Here is a 12,765-nt window from a genome sequence, read left to right as displayed (position 1 = left end):
ATCATCCAGGAGATCAGCAGGACTATGGACCTCAACCAGGACGGCAAGATCACCTTCGACGAGTTCACCAAGGTCAGGTCACAGGTCAAAGGTCACCAGTCTGAGAAAGACAGAGAAATGAAGATTGTTCAATCTCCTGTTCATTAGTGTTAGATGATGAGCACTGTAGAGCTTCACTCCAGAGCTTCTGTGTAAGAACAGTAAAGATGCTGAGGTGAGGCATCGTAACGAGAGAGAGAGAGAGAGAGAGAATATAATGACTACAGTGATAAACACTCATCCAGTCACACTATGAGCTCAATAAAAGCTCTTCATTTTCCACAGCACACATAGACTCTTCAGAGTTTCAGCTTTAGACACTTTTCTACATTATTTGATGTTTTATTATCTTGTTTAAATATGTTTACATGGTTTTACACATTTTTATTTCAGTTTTAAGGGTTACTACTTTATATAGGCTAAAGTGTTCACCCTCTGGTCAAATTACACGTCTTTATTAAGATTTATTTTAGGCCTTTTTTGCCGTTATTAGACAGGACAGTATTGAGACAGGGAGCCAAGATGGAGAGAAAGAGGGGGGGGGGGGGGTAGTAGAGAAATGTCCTCGAGCTGGGATTTGAACTCAGGACGCCCTGACGTGCTACTGCACCATATGTCGGTGCACTAACCACAAGGCTATTGGACTGACACAATACTTGTTCAAATATTCCTCAAGTGATGTTTAACAGAGGACGGACATTTCCACTGTCTTTCCTATTAGATTACTCTTCTGGAGGAAGTCAGATTTCTTTTAGTTTGGGTGTGAAAATTCACACACACACACAGACACAGACACAGACACACACACACACACACACACACACACATATATATATATATCCATAAACGTATGTATTAACTACAAAACCACTGTTGACTTCCTAATTAACCCAGTTAAGCCGTTAGATGTCAGGTTAAGCTGAATACTGGTGTCTTGAAGAATATCTAGTTATGAGAGATGAGTTATTCACACTATTATGAGCAGAAATCTGCTCTCCGTTAAACACACTTGTGAAATATTTCATAAAGAATGCAGGAGTATTAATGAGATCTGAATTTGTGAGTATTATGAAGCTCATGTGTGTGTGTGTGTGTGTGTGTGTGTGTGTGTGTGTGTGTGTGTGTGTGTGTGTGTGTGTGTGTGTGTGACAGGTGGTTCATGATTTAAAGAGTTCAGAAGTGGCCAAAACCTTCCGGAAGGCCATCAATAAGAAGGAGGGGATCTGCTCAGTGGCTGGAACATCCGAGCAGTCGGGAACACAGCACTCGTACTCTGGTGAGTCCTGGACTCTTCTCTACTCTACTGTATCTGTACTCTACCTAACTGGACTCTACTGTGTGTGTGCGCAGAGGAGGAGAAGGTGGCGTTTGTGAACTGGGTCAACAAGGCTCTGGAGAAGGACCCAGACTGCCAGCATGTTCTGCCGATGGACCCCAGCACTGATGACCTGTTCACGGCGGTGGGAGACGGCATCGTGCTCTGGTACAGCAGAGTAGAACTGAGGAATACCGCGGTACTGCAGGTCTGAGCTCAACACTTTACTCTCTCTCTACAGTAAGATGATCAACCTGTCTGTGCCCGACACCATTGATGAGAGGACCATCAACAAGAAGAAGCTGACGCCCTTCACCATACAGGTGCACACACACACACACACACACACACCACTGCAGCTCTCACATACACACACACACTGCCCTATCTCAAACACCGTCTCTAACAGGAGAACCTGAACCTGGCGCTGAACTCTGCCTCCGCCATCGGCTGCCACGTGGTGAACATCGGCGCAGAGGACCTGAAGGAGGGCAGGCAGCATCTAGTACTGGGACTCCTGTGGCAGGTCATCAAGATCGGCCTGTTCGCAGACATCGAGATCAGCAGGAACGAAGGTACGCATCAATAAACACAATTGTGTGTGTGTGTGTGTGTGTGTGTGGAAGAGTTCAGGTCTGCAGCTCATTCCAACACAGAGGAACAGAGACACTAAAGGGTCTGGAAAATGACCTTAGCCTCATTATGAGAACAAACTGGGTGCCAGTGGAGAGATGAGGAGTGTGAACCACTGTTTTATGAGTGTGTGTGTGTGCGCAGCTCTGATCGCTCTGCTGAGAGATGGAGAGAGTCTGGAGGATCTGGTCAAGCTGTCCCCAGAGGAGCTGCTGCTGCGCTGGGCCAACTATCACCTGGAGGAGGCCGGATGCCCCAAAATCAACAACTTCAGCTCTGATATTAAGGTACTGCTGGATGAACACACACACACACACACACACACACCTCTGCAGAAGATGCTCTCAAGACATTCAGCAACACTTCACTATTATTATTACTCGTCAGTCTCTATTCTTGTGAATACTTATAGGGCACCTAGTATGCAAAACCCACTTTTATGCAGGGTTTAAGTCCATTAGTGTGTGTGTGTGTGTGTGTGTGTGTGTCAGCAGTGTGTGAATCTCTCCAGCAGCCTCTAATGGTCAACAGTAATTAATAGTATTTATTATAATCAGACTTGATGAATGAAACACTTTGATTGACATTCTCCCTTTGTACGTGTCATCAGAGGGGGAAAGCCCCGCCCACTAGTCTCCATCTCATTAGCATAAACAGCAGCCCTGAGTGAGAAGCAGCCGTCTGTCCATTAGCCATTAGAGTGTTTGAGCTGCTGAAGATAATGTCAGCATAGACTAAGAGGATTATAGATGTGGAGTTTTAGATGAGGAGCGACATAGACTGACAGAAGCATGAAGCACACACACACACTGAAACACACATGCACACACACTGCTGTTTTACATCTCCCACTATGGTTATGCATATGCATCTGTAGCTCCGCCCTCTTCTGAAAAGAGCCCAATCTCATTTGCATTTAAAGCGACAGTCACCAAAACACCACAGTTAGGATCAAAGCCTGAAAGGGTCAGTTACAGAGAGGTAGAGGACATTATCTGTGTGTTATTCTCAGCTCAAACACACACACACACACACACACACACACACACACACACTCTCTCTCTAGACACAGCAGACACTTCTAAATCTTGTTAAACATGCAGAATAGGTCACCCTCTGCATTTGGTGTGTGCAGGACTCCAAGGCCTACTACAACATCCTGAACCAGGTGGCACCCAAAGGAGACGAGGAGGGAATCCCGGCGATCCCCATCGACATCAGCGGCATACGGGTGAGGGATGCTGATCATGCTCAGTGTTGTGTTTAACAGGTTTGACACACACAGAGTTTAATACCTCTGTCTGTGCGCCGGCAGGAGAAAGACGACCTGAAGAGAGCGGAGTGTATGCTGGAGCAGGCGGACCGGCTCGGCTGCCGACAGTTCGTCACCGCCACAGACGTGGTGCGCGGAAACCCCAAACTCAACCTGGCCTACGTGGCCAACCTGTTCAACAAGTATCCCGCTCTGAAGAAGCCCGAAAACCAGGACATCGACTGGAGCTCCATTGAGGGTGAGAACACAGAGAACACTATCAGTCTGTCGATGCATGGACGCTTACACAACACTGTTCTGACCCGTTTAACACTCATCAGCATCTTAAATCCATGATGACGCAAAGACCCTCAAACACACATTTACATCTGTCCCATCATCTGATCAGCAGAAACTACAGCACTGAAGCACACACACTGATGAAGCGCAGGCTTTACAGCTGTGTACCGCACAGCTCATCTTTATTTTCCAGATCAGACACAGCTTATCCCACTCAGCTACACAGGTTTAATGCACAATTTTCAAATGTACGCATTTATCAAACACTTTCACTCAGAGGATCACCTTAGTACACCTTCATGTATTCTCCTGGAATCAACCCCATGGGCTGGGTCAGGGGTCAGATCTCACCTGTGTCTCTGTTGTGTCTCTGTCAGGAGAGACTAGAGAGGAGAGAACCTTCAGAAACTGGATGAACTCACTGGGGGTCAATCCACGAGTCAATCATCTCTATGTGTGAGTGCTGAACCACTGCACACACACACACACACACACACGTGCTGTTCACACACCTGATATCCTCCTCTTGTTCTGCTGTTCCTCAGGGATCTTGCGGATGCGCTGGTGATCTTCCAGCTCTATGAGAAGATCAAGGTTCCAGTGGACTGGGACAAAGTCAACAAACCACCGTACCCTAAACTGGGCAGCAACATGAAGAAGGTGACTGAGCTGCATCACACAAACACCTTCAGGAACACACAACACCTCAGGTGTTCATACCTGTCCTCATGGTAAACTCCTCATTCAGTAGGGTTAGGCATCGCAAAGAAATACTCCTTCAGGCAAGATTCATCTTGCACAACTGTTGCACAATAATCCTTTTTGTGCTAAATACTAATCAAAAGGTGGACATGTTGTGATCATTAATTATCACTCAGATCTGACTGATGTAGGAGTGCTCAACCCTGCTCCTGCAGATCTACTGCAGACTCCTGCAGAGTTCAGCTCCAGCCCTGATCAAACACACCTGCCTGTGCTGGTCAGGTGCTGCTCAGCTCCTCATGAACTGGTTCTGGTGTGTTTGCTCAGGGTTGGAGCTGAACTCTGCGGGATGGCAGATCTCCAGGAGCAGGGTTGATCACCCCTGTGCTCATCCAGAATCACCTACTGCTCAGTATGCACTATTGAAAGTGTGCTCTCTATATAGTGTGAATGTGAGTAGTATGAATGGAACACGGTCGTACTACATCCACCATTAGTCATGATCATGTGACCTCCCCACATTCACTTTCATTCAGGAATTCTCTTGTGGTGCATTATGGGATAGCGGAGTGTCCATCAGATGCACTCAACAGAATCTCCCCGGAGGCAGCAGGTCATCCAGGAACTTCTCACATGCTGTTTTTACAATCATATGAAGTCAGACGTACTGCTCGGCTTGCATACTGGTGTTAGTGTACTATATAGTATGGAAGTGTGCGATTTCAGACGCAGCCCTGGTCTAATCTGCCATATATTCTATGTATTGTAATGAGTGTGTTGTGTACCACAGCTGGAGAACTGTAACTATGCAGTGGAGCTGGGCAAGAAGGAGGCCAAGTTCTCTCTGGTGGGCATCGCTGGACAGGACCTGAATGAAGGAAACCGAACACTGACTCTGGCTCTGCTCTGGCAGCTCATGAGGAGGTAAAATACACACACACACACACACACACACACACACAGAGACACACTCACCTCCATCATCCTGCTGTCTGTCTGCAGATACACACTGAACATCCTGGAGGATCTGGGTGACGGTCAGAAGATCATCGATGAGACCATTGTGCAATGGGTGAACGAAACACTCACACAGGCGGGCAAAGGAACCATCAGCGGCTTTAAGGTGAGCAGAAGACAGAAACACTGCTGACCAACACTGACCATAGTACTGACCACAAAACTGACCACAACAACTACAACACTGACCACAGCAATAACCACAGCAACCACAACATTGACCACAGCATTGACCACAACATTGACCACAACAACAACCACACCATTGACCACAACATTGACCACAGCATTGACCACAACATTGACCACAACAACAACCACACCATTGACCACAACATTGACCACAGCAACCACACCATTGACCAAAACATTGACCACAGTATTGACCACAACATTGACCACAACAACAACCACAGTATTGACCACAACAACAACCACAACAATGACCACAACATTGACCACAACAATGACCATAGCATTGACCACAACAACAACGACCACAACATTGACCACAACAACAACCACAACAATGACCACAACATTGACCACAACAATGACCATAGCATTGACCACAACAACAACGACCACAACATTGACCACAACAATGACCATAGCATTGACCACAACAACAACGACCACAACATTGACCACAACAACAACCACAGTATTGACCACAACAACAACCACAACAATGACCACAACATTGACCACAACAATGACCATAGCATTGACCACAACAACGACCACAACAATGACCACGACAACAACCACAGTATTGACCACAACATTGACCACAACAACAACCACAACAATGACCACAACAACAACGACCACAGTATTGACCACAACAATTACCAATACATTGACCACAGTATTGACCACAACAATTACCACAACAATAACCACAGCATTGACCACAACAATGACCATAGCATTGACCACAACAACAACGACCACAACATTGACCACAACAATAACCACAACAACCATAACATTGGCCACAACAACAACAACAACAACCACAACATTGACCACAGTATAGACCACAACAACAACCATAACAATAACCACAGCATTGACCTCTCCACTGACCCATTGACCCCTCCACAGGACGGCTCCATCAGCAGCAGTATGCCGGTGCTGGACCTGATTGATGCCATCCAGCCGGGCTCCATCCGCTATGACCTGCTGAAGGCGGAGGACCTGACGGATGAAGAGAAGCTCAACAACGCCAAGTAGGGACACGCCCACTTCCCTCATTTGCATATTCATCAACCAATGATATGTGTTTAGCAGTGTCAGAAGCAGAGTGGTCACAGTTATTTCTGTAGTACTCATCACTGCAGTCCTCCGATCAGTCCATTCTGATCAATGTCACTCCTGCTGTACTGAACCCAGAATCCTCCAGCTGTGTTAAACTCACGTGTGTGTGTGTGTGTTCAGGTATGCGATCTCGATGGCGCGTAAGATCGGAGCGCGTGTGTATGCGCTGCCGGAGGATCTGGTGGAGGTGAAGCCTAAGATGGTGATGACGGTGTTTGCGTGTCTGATGGCCAGAGGAATGAGGAGGATCTAGAAGCGGATCTCCATTACACTCCTTCTGTCCTGTCCTCCATTATACGCCTGAACACAGCTCAGCGATGAACTGCTGACACTCAGGATACATTTACTAACAGACAGCTGCCATGAGTCTGTATGGTTGCCTTCATGACTTTAATATGTATAAATCAAGCTTAATCTGCGGAGGTCAAAGGTCATGTGTGTGTTAGTGTGTGAGTGTGTGTGTCAAGAGAGCAGAATGTTCTGATTTTCAGTCTTTAAATGACAGCAAACACACATTCAGTCTCTGATTTTCATCTACATGTTCACAAATAAAACAGTATGTTTTTTAACTCCAGTGTGTGTTTGTTTGAGAGGTTCAATCCAGGTTAACACACACACACACATAGAAAGTAAAGGCCCGTTCACACCAAACACAATAACTGAATGTGACACAACAGGTCAGGGGCGGACTGGGACAGCATATCTGAAACTTATTGTACCTCAGGCCACATAAGCGTTCGGTAACTGAAGACTGGGGGAGGGGCGAGGGGGAGGAGGAGGATGACTCCGGAGATTGATAACTGATGAGCGAGGGGGGGGGGGGGGGGGGGGGGGGGGGGTGTAGTAGGTGCTCGACAACCGGTAAGGGAAGAGGGCAGGGCAGGACAGGCCAGACTCACAGTGGCACGCCAAACTCACCGTCAGGCCACCGGGAAATGTCCTGGTGCCCCCTATGGCCAGTCCGGTCCTGCAACAGACCACAGCTATGACCCTAAAGATGTGGAGAAACAATATCACGGGGGTCACTTCCATTCATTCATTTTCCTTCAGTTTAGTCCCTTTATTAATCAGGGGTCGCCACAGCGGAATGAACCACCAACTATTCCAGCATACGTTTTACACAGCGGATGCCCTACCAGCTGCAACCCAGTACTGGGAAACACTCATACACACTCATTCACACACACACTCATACACTATGGTCAATTTAGTTCATCAGTTCTCCTATAGCGCATGTGTTTGGACTGTGGGGGAAACCGGAGCACCCGGAGGAAACCCACACCAACACGGGGAGAACATGCAAACTCCACACAGAAACACCAACTGACCCAGCCGGGACTCAAACCAGCAACTTTCTTGCTGTGAGGTGAACGTGCTACCCACTGCGCCACCGTGGGGTCACAGAACGATTATTTTCTCAGCTGATAATTGATAAATGACTGAGAGCCAGTCAGAATACACTGACATATACAGGGCTCATATCATTTAAAGCAGCAGACAACATTGTGGAGAGCCTCTGCTTGATGTTAAGTGCTGTTTTCAATGACTATTGACAGATAATGAGTATCTAGAAAACTATTGGTCATGCCATGGGAATAGGAGAGGAGCTGGGAGAGGCCTGTTGAACCAGGAACCAGCTGTGAAAACACAAAGGTGGGAGGAAGCAAGGATAAAGGGGATAGCAAATTTGAGGGACACTGGATTTGTCCTGGGGAGAGACTGAGATGGGTCTGCTCCAGGCTGTCTCTGTTTTTTTGGGAAATATTCCAATAAAGTATACTCTTCTGATATTCATAACCCCAGTCTGAGCTGGATTCATTAAGAGGAAAGCCAGAAAGCACATCACCTCCCTCTGAAAATGCAGGTCAAATAAATAGTGTTGTTTTTATCCTGCTCCACTCATTAACTTCCCTGTTTGGTTAGATTAGATTACACGAGCTGGACTCACTGGTCAGAGGAGTGTTATATCGTTTATTTTCCCCCTTGGAAATGCTGTGTTAGTGGGCAAAACAACACATAACTGGCCTACTGGTTGAACAGACTGCCATGAGGTTTAATAAGGACAAGGCGAGAGCTCTTTGGACATGGATGAACGCTGTTTCCAGAGGAGGCTTTCTAAAGGGGAAGGACGATGTTGAGGTTTAAGACTTGACTGCATGAGGACTTTCACCTGACTGAGAGAAAGAGTTTCCTCATTTTGGGTAAATCAGTGAAGGACTTGACCTCAGACATCACCATCTCGTTTTGTTTTTGTGGAATATGATGCCAGTGGGTTGTCTTTTAGATCTAAGAGGATCAGTTTCTGGAGGATCTCAGATGGTTGGCATAATCTCTTCACAGGTCTTGGATCTGATTGAGTGGCGCTCCACGATCGAGAGGCCTCGAGACGGGGCATCCTCAGGTGAAAACAGAAAGCAAAGAATTAGCGTAGCTGCTGTTCATAATGTATTTGCACAAAAGATATTAATGTCAATAACGCATCTGAAGATCCTACATGTGCTGCAGTGTGTGTTCACTTTACTAAAAGGACAGGTCTTTAATCTAGTTTTGAACAGCGAGAGTGTGTCTGAGCCTCGGACATTATTCCAGAGTTTAGGAGCTATAAATGAGAAGGCTCGACCTCCTTTAGTGGACTTTGCTATTCTAGGTACTACCAGAAGCCCTGAGTTTTGAGACCTTAAAGAGCGAGTTGTGCTGAGAAACACACCCCTGCTGTAAATGACCCCCTCATAGACTTTCATTAGTATTTTCAGTCTACATCAAAGGACATAAAATCTTTACAAATGAATGTTAAATAATAATACTGACTGTAGTGTAGCCTAAAATTAGGCTTTTTGGTGGGTTTTAATCAAACTGCTGTTGCTGTTTTAAACTAAACCACACATTAAACAATTCACTTAATCTACTCAGTATTGTATTTAAAGTCAATCTATTTATTTAATTATATATCTTATGTATTGTGACACGGTGGGGCAGTGGGTAGTGCTGTCACCTTACAGCAGGAAGGTCACTGGTTTGAGTCCCGGCTGGGTCAGTTGGTGTTTCTGTGTGGAGTTTGCATGTTCTCCCCGTGTTGGTGTGGGTTTCCTCCAGGTGCTCCGGTTTCCCCCACAATCCAAACACATGCGCTATAGGGGAATTGATCAACTAAACTGGCCGTAGTGTATGAGTGTGTGTGTATGGATGTTTCCTAGTGTTGGGTTGCAGCTGGAAGGGCATGCGCTGTGTAAAACTACACACATTTTATACTGTGAAAACAAATATTCAGCTTCATCAGTAGTCAGAACTATTCAGCTTCGTGAAACAGTTGTATTATTACCTCCTCAGCTCCTCAAAATAACGAATGAATGTGTTAATAATGAATGAATGACAGTGCAGTGGGGCGATTTTGTAACACTTGCCAAGTGACAACAGTCCCACTCACCCTGCTGGTAGAAACAGGTATTGCTGAACAGCTTGGATAACAAAATAAATGTTTTACAACCTATTTTTAAGTGCAACTTATTCCAAAAGATCAGGGCTTTTGACAACACATTTGATTGGATAAAATGAAAGATAATATTTCAATATTCTAAACCACCCCATATTAAAATCAGAGTCAGATATGGGCTTCATTTAAACTAAAACCACATCGTACACTGGGGAAAAACTGAACACAGCCAGTGAACAGAGCATTACAGTAATCCAATCTAGAGGTCATATAAGCATGAACTATCTTTCCTCTGTCTGAGAATCTGGCCAATCGCATCAGCATCATCTCAGAAAGAGCGCCTGATCTCCCAGCTACACTACTGCCTGGAGCGAATACTGCAGGAACAAGGAGAGACCCTCAATCTGCACTGCTGGAGCTCCCGCAGAAAAGTGAAAATCTTTATATGCATGAGGCATAAAGATCTAAAAGCAGACAAGTGTCAACAAGAGAACAGCTTTGCTGAACTGCCAGAAGAGATTGGGACCCTTATTGCTCTAATTAGATAACCTGAACACATCCGAGGCTGATCAAAGGCCGTCAGTGATGTTCACCATCATGCTAACAAGATCCAATTCGCTGATCCATCAACAAACACTGAACAACACACACGTTACTGTAATGAACATTAGTTAACCCTTGTGTGCCGTTCAGATTGACTCCTCTTTGGTCATGTTGGTGCTGTTTTTGACTTCCATTATGATCACATTTATTGATTGTAAAGTCATGACAGCAGATAATCATGCATTACTGACTGCTGCTGGTTTCCCTGTTGAGCAGAGGCACAGTGTGTCACTTATACTGTTGATCATCAGTGTGCACCCTTTAGATCAGCCTGAGTTTCTGACTTTTATATGGAGATCAGTGGAGTAAAACAGCAGATTATAGTGTGTGTGTGTGTGTGTGTGTGTGTGTGTGCAGAAATACACGTACTGTGTTCGAGTTTCACAGACAGATCAAGGTGTGTAAAGATCTCTCTCTCTCTCTCTCTCTCTCTCAGATATATATATATAAGCCAGAAACCAATCTTTTTTGCACTGATGATCGACAGTAAAATGAGATTGTAGAATCGCTAAACACCAGATTTAATTAGCAACATTGGCATTGGAATCGCTAAATGTACATCTATACCCCACCCTTACCACTACACACGGCCCTGCATCAGCCGTATTTATTTAATCCTGTTTAGATTGTGCACAGAAATAAATGAACTCTCCATAATACTCTGCATGCATGTCTTTTACAGTTTAGTACACATAACTAAACAAGTCTAGAGTGATGACAACAACACTTTAGTTAAAATCCCCCTATTGACACGCTTTCCTATGTGTTAATAACACGACCTGAAGAAAGGTGACACTGCACACTTATCAACAACACTACAGGACATCAAGAGGCTCAATCACTAGAAATACTCCAATATGCCGATACAGCTGTGTCCTTGCGACATCTACTGGACAAGATGGTAATAAAGGATGACCTGCTCAACTGCTCACAAGCCCTGCAATTCCTCCTCTGTCCACTGGAGGACAGATCTCCGTCAGATTTCCACAGCTATGATGAACATCCTCTTCTGTAAGCTGTTTGGACAGAAGTGTGTGTAGTGTCGTGTCTCCACAGACATATTGGGCTGATAGAAACACAAGAAGTCTCTTTTTTTTAAAAACTGACGTTACAATAAGACCCAAATCCCAGTGATTCTGAGGCTCACTGCATTGTAACGTAGGAGTGCAGTTTCCCTGCCCACTGTATTGTCTCAATAGCATGTCTCATTAATAACACAGGTCCACACAGAACATTTATTCACAAATAAACTGAGATTAAAACATTTGTTTAACTCTCTGTGACTCTGTGATGTGTTTACAGTGTTTTTAAAGCTGAGCATGTTTGTAATAGACAGTAAAATCACTGTAATTCTTATCCGCTATGATCACCTCGTCCACATGGTGTCAGTAAATGTCTCTAATCATTCAGCGGAGGGATATGGAGCCGCTCTAAACCTGCCGGAACTACTTTATCGGTGCCTTTATCTGACAATAACCAAACACCTGAGAGTGTCCAATAATATTAACAGATATAATGTTAACAGAGGCAAATACACTATTATTAAAGGTGGAATGAACACACAGGTGATTAAACACATTAAGCCTGGTTTATTCTTCAGTGTTGAGTGATCAGCGTGACCCGCAGTGCCTGCCTTGTGTGTACTCCTCATGGTACTCCTGCATTTATTCTTCTGCAGTAACTCTCCTCAAACACTAGCTGGCGGTGTGTTTATGTTCCTCTGTGTCGAGTTTCTTTGCGGGTGGTTTGTTTTTCTGAACGCTATCTTAATGTACAGGTAGCTCAAACTCACTCATTCAGAGGAGGGAACAGGACGTGCAGCAGCAACTTTAATAATGAGGTGAACACAGAACAAGCTCCTTCATAGGACTTCACACTTGTAAACACTCGCTTCATCAGGCTCATGGCTCTCAGCACCGCTACCAAGCTGACTAATCAGAGCTGTGAGGGGTACGCAGCTGCACCGCACCATATGCAGAAGTATAAATCAGCATTTAGAATAATTCAGATGCCTAGTTCACTAAATTAACCCTACTGTACAGCATTACCAGCAATATATCTCGTCATCATATACTGCATATACTGTGATATATATCCTGTGAATGTGACGATAACTCCACCAAACACTCCCAATGAGATGTTCTGAAGAGC

The 12,765-nt window shown here is 45.1% G+C and overlaps 1 protein-coding gene across 1 annotated transcript in view; it reads left to right on the top strand.

The window, feature by feature from the left end:
* Positions 1–7,150, top strand: part of lcp1 (lymphocyte cytosolic protein 1 (L-plastin)) — a 19,479-nt gene extending 12,329 nt beyond the window's left edge. Inside the window, exons 3-16 of the mRNA XM_056466030.1 lie at positions 1–72; positions 1,192–1,315; positions 1,390–1,522; positions 1,596–1,677; positions 1,764–1,929; positions 2,132–2,274; positions 3,123–3,218; positions 3,303–3,498; positions 3,917–3,995; positions 4,085–4,199; positions 5,032–5,165; positions 5,244–5,364; positions 6,369–6,493; positions 6,702–7,150. The exon at positions 1–72 is cut by the window's left edge and continues 92 nt beyond it. Of these exons, the coding sequence (XP_056322005.1) occupies positions 1–72; positions 1,192–1,315; positions 1,390–1,522; positions 1,596–1,677; positions 1,764–1,929; positions 2,132–2,274; positions 3,123–3,218; positions 3,303–3,498; positions 3,917–3,995; positions 4,085–4,199; positions 5,032–5,165; positions 5,244–5,364; positions 6,369–6,493; positions 6,702–6,834 (1,719 nt within the window). The 3' untranslated portion in view covers positions 6,835–7,150. The remainder of the gene's footprint in view (positions 73–1,191; positions 1,316–1,389; positions 1,523–1,595; positions 1,678–1,763; positions 1,930–2,131; positions 2,275–3,122; positions 3,219–3,302; positions 3,499–3,916; positions 3,996–4,084; positions 4,200–5,031; positions 5,166–5,243; positions 5,365–6,368; positions 6,494–6,701) is intronic.
* Positions 7,151–12,765: the final 5,615 nt, after the last annotated feature.

The sequence above is a fragment of the Danio aesculapii genome, chromosome 9, assembly GCF_903798145.1.
Source record: "Danio aesculapii chromosome 9, fDanAes4.1, whole genome shotgun sequence".
Lineage (NCBI taxonomy): Eukaryota > Metazoa > Chordata > Actinopteri > Cypriniformes > Danionidae > Danio > Danio aesculapii.
Note: the sequence above shows the minus strand (reverse complement) of the source record. Positions and strands in the feature narration are given on the sequence as shown.